The sequence below is a fragment of the Rattus norvegicus genome, chromosome 1, assembly GCF_036323735.1.
Source record: "Rattus norvegicus strain BN/NHsdMcwi chromosome 1, GRCr8, whole genome shotgun sequence".
In the NCBI taxonomy this organism is placed as follows: domain Eukaryota; kingdom Metazoa; phylum Chordata; class Mammalia; order Rodentia; family Muridae; genus Rattus; species Rattus norvegicus.
Window position 1 is genome coordinate 153,449,150 of NC_086019.1, and position 20,861 is coordinate 153,470,010.

Genomic DNA, 20,861 nt, shown 5'->3' on the forward strand with positions numbered 1-20,861 from the left:
GCAGGAAAGCTCTTGCTTGAATCAGTGAAAAAACAAGACAATGGGCAACAAATCTGACTTGACGAATGTAGGAGAGGACATGGAGATAATTGTGGAAATCAGGTTAGAGATTTCTCAAAGCATTGACGTTGCTATTTGGTTGCTGAGCATATACCAGAGAGTCCCGTACCCTAACCACAGAGATATTTGCACTCTCGTGTTTATTGTTGCTTTATTCACCATGGCCATGATTGGAATCAACAGGTGACTGGATACTGGAAATTTGGCAGATATATAGATGAGCTTAGAATGTATAATAATAAGCAAGGTCACACAATCTCAGTAAGAAAAAATGTAAGTTCTCTGTCATATGTGGAGTCTAGCCAATAATATATATAAACAAACATGCATATGTGAACAGCATAGCATGTTGAAAAGAGAACAAAAAGCTAACTGTAAGGGGATGAAGAAGGACTGAGCATGGGTTTTGAAGTAAGATATAAAGCTAATTGTTTCTCTAGTTCTGTTATAAATATTTTATTTTGGGGGTGGATAAATGCATAAAAATGTTTTCAATAATGAAAGTGTAAAATCAAATGTGAAGTTCTATAGCTTATATTCTAAATGGTTACTCTAACTGTATAGAAGTTCATTGAGATTTATAGAGTTTGGGTCTGGTTTAGTGTATGATTTTCTTATTAGCAAATTCTTTTAATAATATAGTTTATAGTTTAAAAAGTAAGCATAGGTAGTGGAAATTTACAAAAAATATTTTTTCAATTTATCTTAAAACTTATTATATTCAAAAAATCACACACTGCATATGGTGGTGCATATCTTTAATTCCCAGCATTCCTGAGGCAAAGGTAAGTGGATTTCTGTGAGTTTGAGGTCAGTCTAGTCTACATAGTGAATTCCAGAACGGCCAGGGCTATATAGAAGAGACTCTGTCTCAACACCATCCAGCAAAAAGAAGATCAAACACTAAAATTAACTAGAGCCAAGCCCAAAGCTACACAACTCAATGGACTTCTATAGCGTTAGAGTAGCTATTCAAAAGGGTAGTGGAAGTTTTTATGATTTGCTTGGGTAGTAGCTTCTTCAAAAGTTAGGACAAAGATTAAGATTGTGTTCATTACCTTCTTTCTTTCTTTCTTTTTTTCTTTCTTTCTTTCTTTCTTTTTTCTTTCTTTCTTTTTTTTTGTAGACCTTTCAGTTCATAATTGCCTCACATTCTAAGAGGTCTTTCTGCTGGGCAGTGGTGGTGCATGCCTTTAATCCCAGAATTAGGGAGGCAGAGACAGGTGGATATCTGAGTTCAAGGCTAGCCTGGTGTACAAAGTGAATTCTAGCATAGTCAGGGGTAGACACAGAAATCCTACCCACAAAAAAGAGTCTTTCTAAGGATTGCTTAACCATCTTCATAAGGATGTCCTTTCATGTAAGAATAGGAGCTCCTTTATTATGCAAAGGTCTTTGAGAAATAAAGACAAGTACACCCCAAAGACCTAGGTGACATTAAAACTTTTCTGAATATACCAACAAAGAATTCTCACTACTTAGTTTTCAATAAGAATACTATGAATATTAAGAACTATCAACATTAAGTGATTTTTAGTAAGAGAGACATTGCATGGTTGTTGGAAAGTCACTGGCTTGGAAACTTGGAGTCCTGGTTTTACAATAGTCTAATAGCAATTATTGTTTTAGTCTTCTATTACTCGGAAAGGAATCATATTTTAGTTCTCTTCTGGTGCTGACAACCCAACACACAACTTATATTCAGTTGATGTTTATTTAATCAGCTCCAAATTTGAGGCAGCTTGGAATCTTTCGAGATTTCAAGTTTTTCTTTATAAAACAAAGTAGTTATCTTCTGCCATCATTTCCAGCTCTGACTCTCACTACATGATCTATGTATCCTGAAGCCAGCTTCCCTAAGGAATCTGTCTTGTCTGGGTCACTGAGAAATGGCGTAGCATTCTTGCTTTATTGTAAGGAGTGTCTTCATTTCTGAGTCATTCCTCCTGAAGACACTTCCAAAGAGCCTGGAACAGTGCTGTATGTTTAGTGGATAACAAGTTAAAGAATTACCCATTCCATGTTTGCAGAATAGTTACAGAATCCCCTACTCCATAAAAGCTGCTGAGGTAGTCCGCGTAGTTTCCTTTAAAAAATGATCTTATGGGGGGGCGGTGTCATTCTTTAGGAGACAGGAGAAGGAGGAATAGAATGAGGAATTGTGGGAGGGCAGACTGGGAGGGGGGCAATGACTAGACTGTAAAAAAATGTAAAAGTAATAAAAATAATAAAAAAACATACAAACAAACCAAAACACACACACACACACACACACACACACACACACACACACACACACACACAGAGAGAGAGAGAGAGAGAGAGAGGCCAAAAATTTTTAAAGGATTATATCCAAAGTGATTCTATTAAATCAACTCTACACACACCACACACACACACACACACACACACACCACACACACACACACCACACCACACACAGACACACGACACACACACACACAGACACACGACACACACACACACACACACAGACACACAGACACACACACACACACACACACACACACACCACACACACACACACACCACACCACACACAGACACACGACACACACACACACACACACACACACACACACACACACCACACACACACACACACCACACCACACACAGACACACGACACACACACACACGACACACACACACACACACACAGACACACACACACACACACACACACACACACACACACACACACACCACAGAGCTTATTTTTATCTTATGTGTTCAGGAGTTTTGCCTGCTGTATGGCTGTGTACCAAATTTGTGTCTCCTGGAAGGGCAGCAAGCGCTCTTTACCACTGAGTAACTTTTCCAGTCCTCATGGAGTTTCTTGGGAATATCTTTCTTCTCAAGGAATCTGTTATCAATCTGTTTAAATGGACTTTGCTGCACATCAACAAATTTGTTTGATAACAAGAATTCAGATGACTTGATCAATCTTTGACTGCCTTTAAATCCTTGGGAGAACAGGACATCTGTCCATTTGTAACATACTATCTTAGTTAGGACTACCATTTCCGTGATGAAACACCATGACCAAAGGCAACTTGGGGAGGAAAGGGCTTATTTAACTTATGCTTCCACATCACAGTCCATCATAAACGAAATGAGGATAGGAACTCAAGCAGGGCAGGAACCTAGAGGCAGGAGCAGATGCACAGGCCGTGGAAGGCTGCACACTGGCTTGCCTACAGCCTCATCTTATGGGAGAATTTTCTCAGTTGAGGCTTCTTCCTCCCCAGTGTGTCACGCTGACATACAGCTAGCCAGCAAGCATACTGTAGCTTTTCTCTATCCCTCTATAATTGAAAGAGCTTTGCTTGAAGAATGATGAAAGGGCTAGAATCATGATGTCAACTTTTTTTTTTTTTTTTGGTTCTTTTTTTCGGAGCTGGGGACCGAACCCAGGGCCTTGCGCTTCCTAGGTAAGCGCTCTACCACTGAGCTAAATCCCCAGCCGATGTCAACTTTTTTAAAGAAAAGATTATTTATTATATACACTGTCACTCCCTTTAGACACACCAGAAAAGGGCATCAGATCCCATTACAGATGGTTGTGAGCCACCATGTGGTTGCTGGGAATTGAACTCAGGACCTCTTGAGGAACAGTCAGCGCTCTTAATGGTTAAGCCATTTCTCTAGCCCATGATGAATCAACTTTTAAAGGTTAAAAATAGTGGGAATTTTAGGTTTGTTATAAGAGGCCTCAGTGGCTGTGTGAAATGAGTACAGTGTGGGGAAGAACCCTAATTAGACAGGAGTTGGAGATCTTTTCCTTGAAAATTCAATCATTTTAACCAATAACGAATACAGCTTTGTCCTTACATGCTAATTGCACTGAGTAACTTTATTAAAAGTATTTACCCTTGTCTTAAGAATCTGCCTGGGACTAAATTGAAAAATAATGGACTAATTTCTTTGGCAAAGATTTCACAACAGTCTAATATTGATTCTGTCATGTGGCTGTTAGAATGAACTCTTATGCAAGTCTACAGTGAAAAAGCAAGTGGGGCAAAAAGAAATACAAAATATATAATTTAAGAAAGGAGCCTCTTGCTTCCCTGGAGTCTGGGACTTTCTAGTGGCTACCACAGTTCTCCATTCCCTCTGTTACATGTTTCTATTCAATTTCCTGATCCTCTGTACTTCTCTCCTATCCCTTCCAATACCTGTTCCTGCCCCTTCCCTCCTCCTCCTCTCTTTCTCCCTGGTCCCTCCCTCCCTCTAGCTCCTGTCATTATTTTGTTCCTTGTTCTATGTAGGATTGAAGCATCTACACTTTGATCTTCCTTCTCTTAAGCTGCATATGGTTTGTGGGTTGTATCATGGATATTCTGAGGTATGGATCAGTGAATGCATACCTTGTGTGTTCTTTTGTGACTGGGTTACTTCACTCAGGGTGATAATTTTGAGTTCCATCCATTTGCCTAGAAATTTCATGAAGTCATTGTTTTTCATGGGTGAGTTGTACTCCACTGTGTAAATGTATCACAATTTCTGTATACACTCTTCTGTTGATGGACATTTGGGTTGTTTCCAACTCCTGGCTATTATAAATAAGGCTGCTGTAAACATAGTGGAACATGTGTCCTTGTTATATGTTGGAGCATCTTTTGGGTATATGCCCAGTGGTGGTACATCTGGGTCTTCAGGTAGAACTATTTCCATTTTTCTGAGGAACCGCTAGATTGATTTCCAAAGTGGTTTTACCAGCTTGCAGTCCCACCAGCAATGGAGGAGTGTTCCTATTTCTCCACATCCTCGACAGCATCTGCTGTCACCTGAGTTTTTTATCTTAGCCATTCTCACTGGTGTGAGGTGGAATCTCAGGGTTGTTTTGATTTGCATTTCCCTGATGACTAAGGATGTTGAACATTTAAGAACTTCTTAGCCATTTGAGATTCCTCAGTTGAGAAGTCATTGTTTAGCTCTGTACCCCATTTTTAATAGGGTTATTTGGTTTTCTGGAGTCTAACTTCTTGAGTTCTATGCATATTATGGATAGTAGGCCTCTATTGGATGTAGAGTTGGTAAAGATCTTTTCCCAATCTATGGGTTGCCATTTTGTCTTAATGACAGTGTCCTTTGCCTTATAGAAGCTTTGCAGTTTTATGAGGTCCCATTTGTCAATTCTTGGGTCTTAGAACATGAGCCATTAGTGTTCTGTTCAGGAAGTTTCCCTTGTGCCAATGTGCATGACACACTGGCTTTAACCGGAATACCCAACAAAGGGGAAATACAACCTGTAGAGACCCCCTCCACTAGATAGGCATGGCCCCCAGTTGAGGGATGGGGTCACCCACACATCTCGAAATTTTAAACCCAGAAATGTTCCTGTCCAAAGGAAAGACAGGGACAAAAAAATGGAACAGAGACTGGAGGATAGGCCACCTCACCTAGGGATCTATCCTGTCTACAGATACCAAACCCCCACACTATTCCTGATGCCAAGAAGCACTTGCCGACAGGAGCCTGATATGGCTGTTCCCTGAGAGTTTCTACCAGCACCTGACCAATACAGATGTAGACACTTACACCCAACCATCAGATTGAGCCTGGGGACCCCAATGAAAAAGCTAGGGAAAAGACTGAAGGAGCTGACGGGGACTGCAACCCCATAAGAAGAACAATATCAATTAACTGGACCACCCAGAACTCCCAGGGACTAAACCACCAACCAAAGAGTATACACAGAGGGAACCAGGACTTCAGGATATGTAGCAGAGGATGGCCTTATGTGACATTAGCGGGATGGGAGGGAGGCTTGGTGTCTCTTCAGAGGGGGATGCTAGAGGGGTGCGACGGGAGTTGGGTAAATGAGTGGAGAAGCACCTTCATAGAGGCAAAGGTGATGGAGAAAGAGGAGGATGGGATGGGGGTTGTTGGAGCTGTAACAGGGAATGGGAATATCTTTTGAAATTTAAATGAATAAAATGATTAATTAAAAAAAATGAAAGGAGCAGCAGGAAATTAATATTGGAATCAAGGCTTGTGTTGCAAGAAATAAGATTGAAGAGAGGGTGGTCATAAATGGAGTAAAGGAAGGAGTGCCCAGAGGTCAGGACCCCACCCAGAGAAACCGCCAACTTAAAAAAATAAAAAAGACCAAAGAGTTTTTTGCTCCTAAAAGGCAATGACAAATCAAAACTGCCATGGATATGAGTCAAGGGTGCCAGACTACACCTCAATTTTGTAGTTAACCTTGGTAGTGTTGTCCATGTGATTCTGGCTTTACAAGTCATGAATAATATAAGAATAAAGAGGATGTTTGACTATTCCTCCATGGCTAAGGAGAACCACTCAGGCCAGGTGGGTGGCAAGAAAGTCCCTGCATGGAGGCCCTGAAACGCCATTGTGTGAAGTTGCGAATGTGAAGTCTGGATTGCATTGGAGACCCCAAGATGTTAAGGTGCCAGAGCTGTGGAATATCTGCCAAAAAGAGCTGTATAAAAGGAACAGAGTCAGCCCAAAAGAGCGATGTGTGTTGCAAGCAGCAAAGCAGGAAGGGCAAAGCCATCTAAGCTCTTTAATATCAGACATGGAACATATAATTGCTCTGCTGGATTTGGGTCTTGCTTTGATCCAGTGTTTCTTCATGTTGCTGTCCCCATTCCTTCCTTTGGTATGGTAATGTGTACTCTGTGCCATTGTGTATGTTGGAAGCACATGATCTGCTTTTTGATTTTGCAGAAAGTTTCAATTAACAAATTGCTTTGAATCTCAGAGGAGACTGGACTTTTAAACGCCAGAGATTATGAAAGACTATGGATACTTTTGAGGTTGGACTAAATGCACGTTGTATTATGGTATGGCCATGAGTCTCTGGGGTCAGGGAGTGGAATGTGGTGGTTTGAATAAGGATGGCCCCCATAAACTCATGTGCTTGAATACTTGGTCCCCAATTGGTGAAATCCTTTGAGAAGTATTAGAGGCCTTGTTGGATGAGGTATGTCACTGGGGATGGGCATTGAGGTTTCAAAAGGCTTGTGCAACTCCCAGCGTTCTCTTTCTGCCTCATGGTTGTAGATCAAGATATGAACTCTCAGGTGATCCTTTGCTTGGTCATTGTCTTAGGGTTTTATTGCTTGAAGAGACACCATGACCGTGACAACTCTTTCTTATAAAGGAAAACATTTAATTGGAGCTGGCTTACATTATCATCATGGTAGGAAACATGATGACAGGCAGGCAGACATGGTGCTAGAGAGGAGCTGAGAGTATCTGGATCTGTAGGAAGATTATGTCCCACGGGATATAAAAAAAGCTTGAGCTTCACCCACCTGGTAGTGACATGCCTCTTCCAAAAAAAAAACCACACCTCTTTCAAGACCACATCTACTAATAGTGCCCCTCCCTTTGGGGGTCATTAAACCACCAAAGTCATCATAGACTTTAACCCTATGAAGCTGTAAGCCAAATTAAACACTTTTTTTAATAAGTTGCCTTGATCATGGTGTTTATCACAGCAATAGATAATTAACTAAGAGAAAAACCATAGCTTTACTATCTAGACCACACTTCAAGTCTTTTGGCCTTGACCTGGTACTTTTTGTATTACAACATACTTCAGATTAAGGACAAATGACAAAATATATGTCAACATATCTTGGAGACATGAGTTGTTAGTGGATAGGAAAGTCACAGCCATTCTGGTACCTGGGTTGCCCTGGTGCTGTTTGTATTCTGATGTTAATTCTGCTTCCTCAAGAGGAGCTTCCCCCCCCCCAACCCCACCCCTCCAACAGGGAGTAGATCACGTACTCAGGTGATCTCACTGAACCTTCTCCCCCTTCTGACTGGTCAAATAAAGGCTAGAGACAATGGCTGGGCAGTGAAGGAAAAGGGGGACTAGAGTTCTCAGAGAGGAAGAGGAGGTGGAAGGAAGATGGAGCAGAACCACTTAGCCTGGAGAAGTTACAAATAGCAAGGGGTCTCATAGCTGGAGACCTGATAGAGCTGCCCGATGTAGTATTATAGCTTATAAATATAGTGACTGAGTTGTGTGCTTTTTATATGAGGTTTTTGATGTAAGAAATTACTGCCACAGGCCCCCAAGGATATGATCTGGCAACTGTGTACATTTCCCACTAATTCCATCAGTCCTGCTCACTGTCTGAATAATGTACTTGTTCCACCGGGGAGCGTTTCTGCATACTCTTTCATGTGCTATTTTGGTAATATCAATTTGCTAATTGTGAAGGTGAAATTATTACATTAGATAAGAACGCCTGCCTTTCGTTTTGTTGGTTTGGTTCCTGCTGCTGTTTAAAAACCTTTGGTATGCTTTATAAGATTTTACTTAGCCAAAATGCTTAATGTGTAAGAAAGCTTTAATTTAGGCTTTGTCTTGTGTTAAAATAATGCAGTTTTAGTCAATGTAATAAATTAACCAGTTTGCAGTCTGAGACCGAAAGCTACATTTGCTTTTTTGACCTCTTTGATACTCTAAGAAAGCACCCTAGGATCCTTTTTAAAATGCATAATCAATGATACAGAAAAATTGTTTAATGTAATTTGACAGGAAAGGCTCTAAATTACCTAATTTGCCATTTTGGAAGAATGTTAGCATATAGTCTGAGAAACTGTTACTATATCATGAACTACAATAAACTGACAATGTTCTCATCCTCAAAGAAGCTGTCTCGAGGTCACTGACTTCTAGAGGGCAGAGAATTAGGGTAATTTGGCCTAAGTGGAAGAGGGAGATGATTAGTGAGATTAGTTCGGAACCTCCTCTTTTGTTTACCCCAGAGAACAATACATGGAAATTCTAATAGAGCTTCTGCCTCCTGGGAATAGGTAGGTATCCCATAAGGAAGATAGTCATGTGTTTGTGTGTGCATGTTTATGTTCATAGGTGCATATGTGCACAGGCCTGAGGATGAGGAAATTGGTGGTGTTCCTCAGTTGCAGTTGGCCTTGTTTGGCAGGATCTCTCACTGGCCTCCGGTTCACCAAGTGTGTTAATTCAGGTCACCAGAAGGACTCTGCCTGTCTCTGCCTCCCAAGAGCTAGGATTATAAACACCACCAAGCCCAGCTTTTATTTTCAGTAGTTACTAAGACTCCTTAGGAACACAAGGAACTTAGGTCCTTGTGCTTGCAAGGCAAGCAAGCCCTTCACCAACTAACACTTCAACGTCAGTAATCATGTCTGCAGATGTAACCTCATTTCTTTTTAATATACATAGAAAGAGTATTGTCCTTCAGGTCCAGAGCTGGGAGTCACCAAAGATACAAACTATGTATTCTGTTGCTTTGCCATTCTCAGTATGTAGTTATTACCTAATTTCCCAAGATCATTGTTTCTACTTCAGTCATTATCAGGTAACACCCAATTCACCTCAGCAACCATTGATGTCAATTCAATAAGACTGTTTTCTTTCCAGCCCAGACAAATGACAGGGATGCACAAAGTGTGATCATCAACCACAACACACTGCTGTAATTGTTCTACTTTGCTTTGTGTGGTGCTGTGTACTTATACTTCCAGATGCATGGGAGAGTAAGACGAGAAGCCATTTAGTCCTAGTAATTTAAGCCAGCCCGACTAACAGACAGGTCTTTTCTCAAGGGGGCTGTATCCTGTGGGGCTGGAGAACAGAGCAGTGGTTGAAGTGCTTGCTCATAACCATGAAGCCCTAGTTCAACGGAGCATACTTACTCAGCATTAGAGAGATACAGACAGTAGGAGCTCTGGGGCCTGTTGGCCAGATAATCTAATCAAATTGGTATGCTCCATGGTCAGTGTAAATTAAAGAATAAGACTGGGTGACTCTCAGTAATCTTTTTGTGTTAAAATTTTAAACATGTTTTCATAATACTGTACACGAGTCGCTATCACCTCCTTTCATAAACTTGTATTAAGGACTGTTTTATGAATCCTAGTAGATTAGGATTTAACCAAACACGTTATTTTACTAACACACCTAGTAGTAATGTTAAGTTCATACTCCCTTATTATTACAGTTTTAGTATCTCAGACTGTCTTTGTTCTCTCGAAAGCATAGACTGTCCTTTAGTAAATCAATTGATGTAATTTGACGAGCTATATTTGACAACATTTTTTTGGGTTCACATTTTTTTCTCATGCCAACTTCTGCATTTTCATTTCCCACAGAATCAGGACAAACTGTACATCCGCTGCAGTGACCAGGGAAGATTTGGCTAAATGTCAACTATGTTAATTGGTATAGAGAAAACAACGGTCTTATTTTTATCTGATTAAAAATCTCCACAAGCATTCCCTTATAAACTAAAGCCATGTCAGTACAAAGTGACTTAATTATAAGTTTGGCAGATGTACGCTTCTTGCCCCTCCTTTACTATAGCATATAGAAATGTTTCTGTTTCCTGGCAACTTCCAGAATCGCAAATTTTAAGTCTATTTTTGGAAGCTTATAATTTGGTACTCCGTGCCTTTTCTGAATTATCAATTAGAATAAGAATGAACTTATTTTAAAATATTTAAACAATTGATGTACTGAATAACATATTGAACCTTACATACAAGGCAGTCTGAGAGTCTGGGGATATGGTTCAGTGTGTTAAATGCTTGCTGCCTATGCGTGAAGACTTGGGTTCAGATCCCAAATACTCATATATGAAAGCAAGGTGTGGTAGCCTGTGTCTTTAATCCATGTGCCGGGGAGGTGGAGACAAGGTGACCCAGGGGCTTGCTGGCTAGCCAATCTAGACACCCTATCTCAAAAAATAAGGTTCAGAGTGAGAGGGAAGGAGATCTATATCTATATCTATACATCAACCTCTGGCCTACACAACACACACACACACACACACACACACACACACACACACACACACACACACGCCTGCCAGTCTGAGATACTTTATTCTACTCTTAAAAAGTCTACATCTTTTTTTAAAGCCCAGGATGAGCAGATTACATAATATAATTGCTTCAGTTAATTGAGGTGTAGGAGGTGTAGGTGTAAAAGAGTAAAAGGTATGAACTTTGATAAATTTATATGAGCAGTAAGATGGTATCAGGTAAAACTTAGTTTGTATCAGAGTAGCTGTAGTTTCAGTGTTTGAAATTGTACGCTACCCCTTTAAGGTTGGGATTTCCCAAGACTACTCTGCCTTTAGCTTGTTCTCAGTTAACCTTCATAATTTCACGACTTCAGCACTCACAGGCATGCTTGCATTGTTTGACACACTAGTATCTTTATTGGAAGCCACATGAGGCTCCTTTGCTATCTTAGAGAGCTGATCCATTTGGATGCCTCATAAAAAAATCAATATGCAAAAATTCAGTTTCCATTTCAGCTTGGATTTACCTTAAAAGTTACTACTCTATTGTAACAGGTTAAGTGATGAATAAATGAAAAAAAATCACTGAATAAGTAAAACTTGAACAAATGAAAACATCAACAACATATTTTGGACCAGTTAAAACAGTGAAGTCAGAGGACAAATCAAGTTAATAGTCTTCTATACAGAAACAGAAGAAACACAATCAAGAGAATGAATATACATTAAAAGGAGATGATTAGATTGGTTTCTATGATATAGTTTGGGTAGTCCAACAGTGGCTGTCTTCACACAGGAGAGACTGAGAATCTGGTAGCTGTCCACTCTGTTGGGCTGGCTGCTTCAGAAGTCCTAGCCTGGGACTGGAGGCCTCGGGCATTACAAGAGAGCATCTAGACTCTGGTTGTCAGTGGAGTAGCAGTGGACAGGCAGAACAGTGAGGATTTTCATGGAAGATGCAGGTTATCATATACTCATCAAAATCTATGGAATGTGCAACACCAAGAGTGGAGCCCAATGTAAACTCTGTGTGTTGGGTAATAATGATATGCCAGTGACATTTATATGCAGTATATGCTTGACGACACAGTGGAGGAGGCTGTACAAGTGTGGGAATACTTTTCCCCCATACAGGAAACCAGTGTTTTATGCTCAAATTTTCTGTGAACCTAAAATGTCTTTAAAAATTCAACACAGTTTACTTGATGGTATAGACATGGAGAGTTGGAAAAGGGTAGATCTTAATAATTTTATTAGTGTACAAAATTACCAAAGAATCTGAAAAAACATTAAAGATGCTCATGGTGGCTCACACCTGTAATTCCAGCACTTGAGAAATACAGATAGGAATACTATTGTGAGTTTCAGGCGAGCCTGGATTATGAGGTGTGAGCCAGCCTTAACAAACTAAAAGAAGTAAATAAGTAAAGTTTTATTAGGTGGGGTTGCATGTCATGGAGGATACAACTGATCCACTTTGCAAATTATTAGTGTATGCTTCACTTCTCACTCCCTCTTCTTTTGGCCAATATTCTCTGCAGTCTAAAACAAATACCACAGTTTTCTGATGCGTAATCAATCCAGATTTGTAGAGTTATTTGATAAGGTGCAATTGTACATTCTTTTCATGATAGTCATCTTAACTTCTATAAGTATCTCGCTTTCTTGTTCTTTAGGTTGGATGTTCATTCGTAAATCATCCAATGTAACATTGGCTGTGCAGCATTTATGACTGAGAAGCATAGATCTAGTAATCTGCTACATTATCTGACTAGAGAGTAAGGCGAAATAAGACCTTTAAAGGCATTTCAAAGCCATAACCCTAGATTTAAAAAAAGAATAAAACTATGTGCTATAATCTATTTAGACTTTTTTTTTTAAGAATCAAGAACATGTATGGCTTTTTCTTTTTAAAATCTGGATAACGATTATTTAACGTAACCTTCAGAACCTGAAGAGTTAGCCCCACATCTGGCCAGTGTCAAGGTTATGGTCTCAGGAACACCCTGAGTAAAGGCCAACAGGGGAAGTCAAGGCAAAGAAAGGAATTTTTCCAGAGGAAGGGGATAAAATAGCTAAGATGATAAATAAGCAAGACCAAGCGGACAAGCGTGCAAGGAAGAATGTGGTCCTCTATGGGGTCTGTCCCAGCGTTCTCCAGTGGGAAGAACCTTCTTCATATAGTCGTCACCAATGTTCCCACTGGACAGCTATCTATTTATATTATCTGGAGTTTTCAACATGCCATAAAAAATTCTTCATATCCTGGCAATATCCCTGAGGTCAACTCCTAAGATTCTATTTCTTCTTTACCCTCTCTGGCCACACTGGTCTTCTATTATGTAAACAAGTTCAATTTGTTCTTGGCTGAGAGTCATTTTATTTATTGTTCCCTTTATATAAAATGATCTTTCCCCTCCCCCAATACCTCTCCCTCTTTTGTACCCCTTTTGCCTTTCATTTTTTGAGACAAGAACTCATTCTTTCGATGGCCTCAAACTCTTGGCAATCTTCCTACTTTTGCCTTCTTGGTGCGATTATAAGCTTGAGCCACCACAATGGGCAATCAAATCAAGGGTCATCTTAGAAAAGCTCCAGACTGCAGTCCTCTTCTTCTGTTGGCCCTTTAACAAATCCTATCTATTTGTTGGACAACATAGCCCATTTCACTGATCCTCCCCACAAATACTGACCAGGCTCACTGCTGATTACTGCTCCACTCCCCTTTGTATTTGTTTTGTAAGTGATGGACATTCAATCGGATGTAGATGGATCCTCAGTGTACATTTTGTTTTGTACTTCTATGAAGCCTAAGGATGTTAACATGTTTATTGGAAATTTTACTTCTTTTGAGAACTATGTGCTAAATTCATTTGCCAATTTATTGATTGTACAATTTGCTAGTGATTCTTTAAGTAGTCTAGATATGAATTCCATACTTGATATATAGTTGACAAAGATGTTTGTAATCTCTTTATTCTATTAATTAATGTATGTGCAATGGGGATTTTTAACTTGATGTAATCCCACTGTTAAATTTGCTATTATTTCTTGAGCTACTGAAGTACTTTTCTGTACTTGCCTATAGGTACCTATGTGTATTAGATTTACTGCTGTGACAGAATAGCCGACAAAAGCGACTTAAAGCAGGAAGGGTTTATTTGGGCTCCAGTTCAGTCTATTGCAGGCTATCATTGCAGGAGTGTGAGGGCAACAGGAACTTGAGGTGGCTGGTCACACTGTAGCTGCAGTCAGCAGCAGAGCCCGTGGAACCTGGCTCACATTTAGGATAGTCTTCCCCACTTCAGTCCTAGACAATTCTCACAGACAATCAGAGACTTATTTCCATAGTGACTCTAAATCCTGTCAAGTTGACAATCAAGATTAAATATCACAACTAGGAAAAAGTCTAACCAAGTAAGACCTCTATAATAAAACCCTTAGAGCAATGAAGAACCCTCCTATGTTCTGAATTGGCAGAATTAATACTGTAAAACTGAGTCGATGAAATCCCACCAAAATTCAATGGCATTATTCACAGGAAGAAGGAAAAAGAAAAATCCTAAAATTCATATAAAGCACAAAGGACCCAAACAGCCAAACTACAATGCAGAAAGAGTGGACGAAGCTTCTGATCCCAAATTACAGAGCCACAGCACCAGACACATTTTAGATAGCAGTTGGAGAGATTTCAGTCATTCTTTTTTTATTTTTATGGAAAATAGATTTTCTTCTCATACAAGTCATTCTTTAGTAAAGCAAATACATTACTCGAGGTGTTCCTGGTCACACAGCTCTCCTAGGAAGCGCTTCTCCGATGACTCGCTTGTCAACCCCAGGTGTCTTCCATGTTGTGGTTTCAACTTCTTAATTCTCTTTAGTCGTTATTCAGCTGGGAGTAGGAAAGAATGTTGAACATATGTTAGAGGTTTTCGGGCTTATTGCGCAAACCATCATCATTTTCTGTCTGTGTTCTCTTGGACAGACATCAGGCATTTGGCCCCAACTAATCATAAAGGTGGCCAGGAAACAGTCTAACTATATGCTTAAGGGAGGAAAGAAACCATTTGGTCATCAGATGTTTGTACTCCTTGAAGTCATGAAGCTGTTTCAGAATGAAGGAGATAATGCATGTTACATGCTTGGCACAAAAAAAAGTAATCAACACGCGAATGTTATTATTATCACAAATATGAATGCCAAGAGCTTGAATTAGTCTCCTTCAATTGAAGCAGAGTCCTTGGGTGAGTTCTCTGTTACAAAGAAAAGTGGGTTATAGAAGGCAATCTTTTACTCATTTGGCTGCATCATTAAGAAGAAGCAGCTACATACAGATAAAGGAGGAGTGAGATGCTGGATGTTCATATCAACATAGTGCCAAAGGGGCCTAAGTTAGGAAACAGCTATGTCTGAGGAGAGTGAGAACAGAGAATAAGTAGGCTCTCTTTGGACCTCAAGATAGGTTTAAATGAAGTAGCAACTACACACACCCTGGTCATACTTTCCCATGGTCTTTTCCTTTCACTTTCTTTTTGACACAGGGTCTATGCAGATCAGACTGGCTTTGAGCTCTGGAATTACAGGTGTGTGCCACCACGCCAGGCCCCCTTTCTTAAGGTAGAAATTAACAGGATCCTCAGGTCAAGCATATATTTTAATTCCCACTTATTTTCTCCTCTCTTCCTACTTCAAGATTTTTTAAAGTCTAAGAACAGGCCAGGATGATGGTACATGTCTATAATCTCAACACTCTGAAGTCTGGGGGAGAGGAACATGTGTTTGTAGTCAGCCAAGGCTAAAAAGTAAATTTAAGGATATTTTGGGCTACAGAATAAGAGTCTATCTCAAAATAAAATAAGGAAACATGGAAGCTTACAAATACAATTCCTATCCCACCAGAATGTAAGAACAGAGAGCATGCTTGTACACTAGAATATCCAACAGGACCTAGAACATTAACAGGATCTATTTGTTGAATGAATTTAATTTATATTCGTCAGTCGCTCCAATTATTGGCTAAATGGCCTGTATACAGTAATAGAGAAAAAATGAGTTCCTAGATCTTGTTTCTGCCACTTAGAATATGTAGGATGTAGGGAGGTTAATGTATTGGGCTTTGTTTGTATACCTGTACTAACAAGTACAATACCTTTTACAATTATTATAAGTAGAATTATACAAAAAAGTTTTGCTGTATTTGTAGTTGATAAAAGGCATTAAAAATTGTTTATCCTCCCTCCTGGACTCCAGGACTCTCTCCAACACACACAAAACACACACACACTCACACACACACACACACACACACACACACACACACACACTCTCTCTCTTAGTTGTGAGAGTTTAGGGACTAACATATGCTAGTCACATTGTTTCCTTCTGTTTGGGGATTGTTCATTGTAAAGCAAACTTGTCTTCAAGTTAGATTGATAAGTTCACATAAAACTATTAGGTTCATCATTAGAACAGGATACAACATTTAAATTAGTGCCTGACACACAGTAAATGTTCAATACATAGTTTTTGAAAGAATGTATTAATAAAATACCGAGTAAGGATGATGCCTCAGACAGATAATTATAGGATAATTATACAATAGACATGATATGTTAATAGAAACTTGGGAAGACTATCAAATGGAAGATTTGTAGTGATGGTTTATCTAAATAAGTTGTTTTCATTCATTCATCGAACTATCATTGTGCTGTAAATTTGATGCACACCAGCTGTAACATAGCTTGAGGTTATGTATCAGTCACTTTTTTCATCACTAGGACAAAATACCCGACAGAAGTAACTCGTGCAAGGATTGTCATTCCTGCTTTCAGGGTGTCTTGGCCCATTCATCTGTAGTGGGAAGATGTGTAGAGTGGCACTGTGTTCACGGGAACATGTGGCAGAGCTCCCAATATGGCAGATCAAGCAGAAAGCATACAGCAGGACCAGTAAGTAGTAGGTCAGGCTATAACCCTCAAAGGAATACCTCCTAGGGCCTACCTCCATGCTATGGGCCCCACAACCTCCCAAAATAGTACTACCAGTTCAGGACCAGGTATTTATTTATTTTAAAAATTTTATTATTTAAAAATTATTTATAGGGCCCCATGTGTCTGTGTATACATGTATCTGTCTTCAGAGGCCAGGAGAGGGCATTGGCTCCCCGGGAGCTGGAATTTGAGATGGCTATGATATAACCCAGCCGCTGGGAACTGAACTTGGTTCTCAGCAAGAACAGCAAATGCTCTTAACACTGAGCCCTCTCTCCAGCCCCAGGAATAGGCATTTACATAAAATACATGATTCTGTAGGAGGCAGTCCAGATTGAAACCATACATCGCTCTCTTTCCCCTCTCCATGTTAGTGCAGTACAGCAGTGGAAGAACTACGTACAGAATACTATCAGTAGCAAAAGGAGAGTCATAGCCATCGGGATGTAAACCAAAGTGGTATTTCTAAGTGTAGTGGGCAGCGTACATGTGGGAGAATGGAAACAGATGAGCTTCAGTAAGAAAGCAGGCTGGGGTAGATCCTAAAGAGTCCTGTTTCCATGGCTCAGAGACCTGATTCTTACCTTCTAAGATGGTCACGGCAGAGTTTGCTTTGCTTTTTGTTGCTATAGCAGAATACTACCGATTGGATAGTTTCTGTTTGTTTCTGAGACGTGGTCTCCCTATGTAGCCCTGGCTCTCTTGGAATTTACTGTGTTCAGGCTGGCCTCCACCTCATAGAGATCCACCTGTCCTCTGCCCTCTAAGCAGTGGACTTAAAGGTGCATACCACCACCATTAGCACCACCAGCACCACCAGCACCACCAGCACCACCACAACTGGCTCAGACTGGGTAACTTTATGTTTGTTTGTTTGTTTTCAAGACAGGATTTCTCTGTGTAGACCAGGCTGGCCTCAAACTAAGAGATCAGCCTTCCTCTGCCTCCAAGTGCTGGGATTAAAGGCTGCTACCACCACCACCCACAGAACTCGTTAATTTTTAATAAAAATATATCGATCAATTCTGAAGGCTAGGAGGCCCAAAATCAAGAGCTTGGTTATTTTAGAGCACAGGCAAAGAGAAATCGAGCGAGAGAGGAAAGAGTTGGAACTTCAAGTACATTTATAATTAGTATTAATTCACTTGTGATCTAAACACTTTGCATCAGGCCACACCTCAACACCGTTGAGGATTAAAATTCAACATATTGATTGGTGGTATGGGGGTAGGGCATGGGTGGGTACATTGTGGAGAGTTCCTAGACAATTTTAGTGCAAAGATAATCCCACTATAGGTTAGGATACTATCAACTGGATAGTTGGTTAAACAAAGATAAAGAAATTAGCTAAGAAATTAGTAGAACAGTTCAAGAATAAAAGGGATTATAATGGATTAAAACTTGCACACGTGTGCATCACGTGAACATGCATGCATGAGTACACACCACACACAAATGCAAAAGAAAAAAAATACAAAAAAAATCCTGGTCTTTCCAGTGCTTGATAAACACAGGGTACCAAACATCAGATGGGATGCAGATGTAGTAAAGGGAGTTTCACAGTTTTGTGAACTTTCAAGCTGGTTTGACAAGAATGAAACCTGCAGGCTTAAGAACCATGAGCATGTGCCAAAGCCATAGTGCTTCAGAATGGTGCGTGTGAGACAGACTGGGAATGGGAAGAGACCACAGAATTCCTCATACCACACACAATTTCCAACACCTATTAGCTTTTCATCCGTTGAGAGTCAACAGATTTAAGCACAGTATTCTAGATTTGGTTGGCAGATGGTGTACACAGATTTTTGAGTACGCTCGCATCTCATTTGAAACTAGCAAGATTACCATGATGGTAACTTAACATTCACAGAGAATTTAAAATTTATCGCTAAGCCTGAGTTAAATGTGGAGCATTAATAAGATTTTAAAAGGCTTTGTTAATAGATCTTCTGGATTTCATAGATCTGAGTCTCAGGATGTAATACTGTTCTAAAACGCCTACCGGGCAGAGTCAATATCTTTCCATGGAAATCTGGCTCACACAAGAGGAGAAAAGAGGCCAAAGGGAAGAAAGACTAAACCAGGGGAGATCTCAGGTACTGATGTCTGACTGAATGGGACTTCTCCTTTTACTGAGCTGTCTCACTTCCTTCTATGGTGTGGACCTTTAATCTCCCTAGTTGTCAGCCTTGTAGGGTCAAGTTAATCACTGTTGACATCATCCTACTACTTCCCTTTTAAATTCCACTGAAGCTATGTGTTTCCTGTCGTATTTGACACAGCAGAGAATGAATACCCGGCTGGTTTATATCTAAATTTAGACTGGCAGGAACGTGGCGACTTTTAGTAAGTGAAGATAAAACAAAACTAGGTGACGTTTCCAACACTCTCAAGGAAGACTAGGGAGTTCAAAAAAAAAAGTCCTGTTATTAAAAAGGGGAGCGGTGTGTATTTGAAGACTACCATAGCCAAGAGGCCTCCTTGTAGGCTCAGAAAGAGAGACTGGTTGGAACCGTTTTCATTAAGGCAGGAGGGCCATGGGGTCGGCGCCAAATTGATCGAGGTGAAGCCCCAGAGCCCAGGCACCTCCACCTCCGAGAGAAACTACGCACAGGCAGCTGCCTCACCTCTTTGTCAAGCCCACGGCGTCAGCCTCAGACACGAGGACGTCCTCGCCTCCGGGTGAAAGAGGGGTGCAGCGGGCCGCCCCTCCCCCCGCCCCCCTACGACACGCGGGCCCTGCCTCAGGCGACCTGTTGGCAGGGAGCGTCACGTGACGCGGCGGGCCGCGCCGTCCCCGCGGGCGGGCCTCCTGTTGCGCCCGCCGGGCGGGTTCCACCACGTAGCGCGCGGGCGCCGCCCCGCTCTTCCCTCGCCCGAGCGAGGGAGGGGGGCGCGCCGGAGAGGAAAGGGAAGGGAGAAGGGGCGGGAGGAAGGGAGCAGGGGGGCGGAACCCGAGTCACGTGACACAGGGGCAGCCCGGAAAGCTCCGAGGAGGAGCCTGGCGCCGCCATTTTCCTGCAGCTGCCTGTCCCTCTTACCCGGTCGGGCTCCAGCTGACCAGGGAAGGGGTGGGCTGAGGTTGAGGCGCGGGGCCCGGGAGTGCCCCGACTTGGTGTGGGAGCCCGTGGGGAACACGCGAGCCGGGGCTCTCCGAGCGGGTGGCGGCGCGCGGCCCTGAGCCCCGCCCCAGGCCGGCAGGCGGGCCCGGAGCCGGTGGGGGTAGGGGGTGCGGTGGGGGGTGGGGACCCTCGGGCGCTTGGGGGTCCCAGGCCCCTCCGGCTGCGGAGCGGAAGGGGTGGCGGACGAGCTGCAGAGATGTCTGGCCAGAGCCTGACGGACCGAATCACCGCGGCCCAGCACAGTGTCACTGGCTCCGCGGTATCTAAGACAGTATGCAAGGCCACGACCCACGAGATCATGGGCCCCAAGAAAAAGCACCTGGACTGTGAGTGAAGACCCCCTCACCCCTTCCCGACCCCTCTCCATCGTTTTCCTCTCCCTCTCAGGCTGCCTTTTCTCTTCCTGCGTCTTATTTGCACGATGGCTCCTATGCCTGGTAGTGCTGTGTTCTTTTCTGCTTCCATCACACCTGCCTTTAACGGCCTCTGCTCTTCTCTCAGAAGAGAAAGAAATGTGACAAGCCATCTCTCCCACCCCCCGGAGATCCCTTGAGACCCTCGCCTCCTAGCCCCAGGCACCAGCAAGCCCATTCCACGCTCCACCAACTTGCCTCCCACCCAGCTCCTCACCCAAACTCCTCTTCCAGCTACTGCAGCCTTTTTGCCCTTCCATCCCACCGGTCTCGTACATCCTAGCCGCGGTCGGCTCGAGTCTCCCAGGCTAGTGTCTCTAGGACTCACCGCCCCATTGTTCCATTAGCTTTTTTTTTCTTTCTTTCTCGGGTTTCCATACTAACTCGGCTTGGTGGGCCCAGATTTCTGTCACTTCGCAGCCCCTGAAGTGTTTTTTTTTCCCCCCGTCCCATTTCTTTCTGGTTTCCTTCCC

At 41.9% G+C, this 20,861-nt stretch overlaps 1 protein-coding gene and 1 long non-coding RNA gene across 24 annotated transcripts in view; one reads left to right on the top strand and one right to left on the bottom strand.

Annotated features, from left to right (window-relative positions):
- Positions 1 to 14,530: 14,530 nt before the first annotated feature.
- Positions 14,531 to 19,786, bottom strand: LOC102550036 (uncharacterized). Its single transcript, XR_350563.4, has 2 exons — positions 19,481 to 19,786; positions 14,531 to 14,755 (listed from the first exon to the last, which is right to left on the bottom strand). It is a non-coding gene; the product is annotated as an uncharacterized LOC102550036 (long non-coding RNA).
- A 46-nt stretch (positions 19,787 to 19,832) lies between these two features.
- Positions 19,833 to 20,861, top strand: part of Picalm (phosphatidylinositol binding clathrin assembly protein) — an 81,105-nt gene continuing 80,076 nt past the window's right edge. For 21 of the 23 annotated variants that reach the window (XM_006229676.5, XM_006229677.5, XM_063275985.1 and 18 more), the window contains exon 1: positions 19,833 to 20,301. In XM_006229676.5, the coding sequence (XP_006229738.1) occupies positions 20,172 to 20,301 (130 nt within the window). In that variant the 5' untranslated portion in view covers positions 19,833 to 20,171. 23 annotated transcript variants of the gene reach the window in all.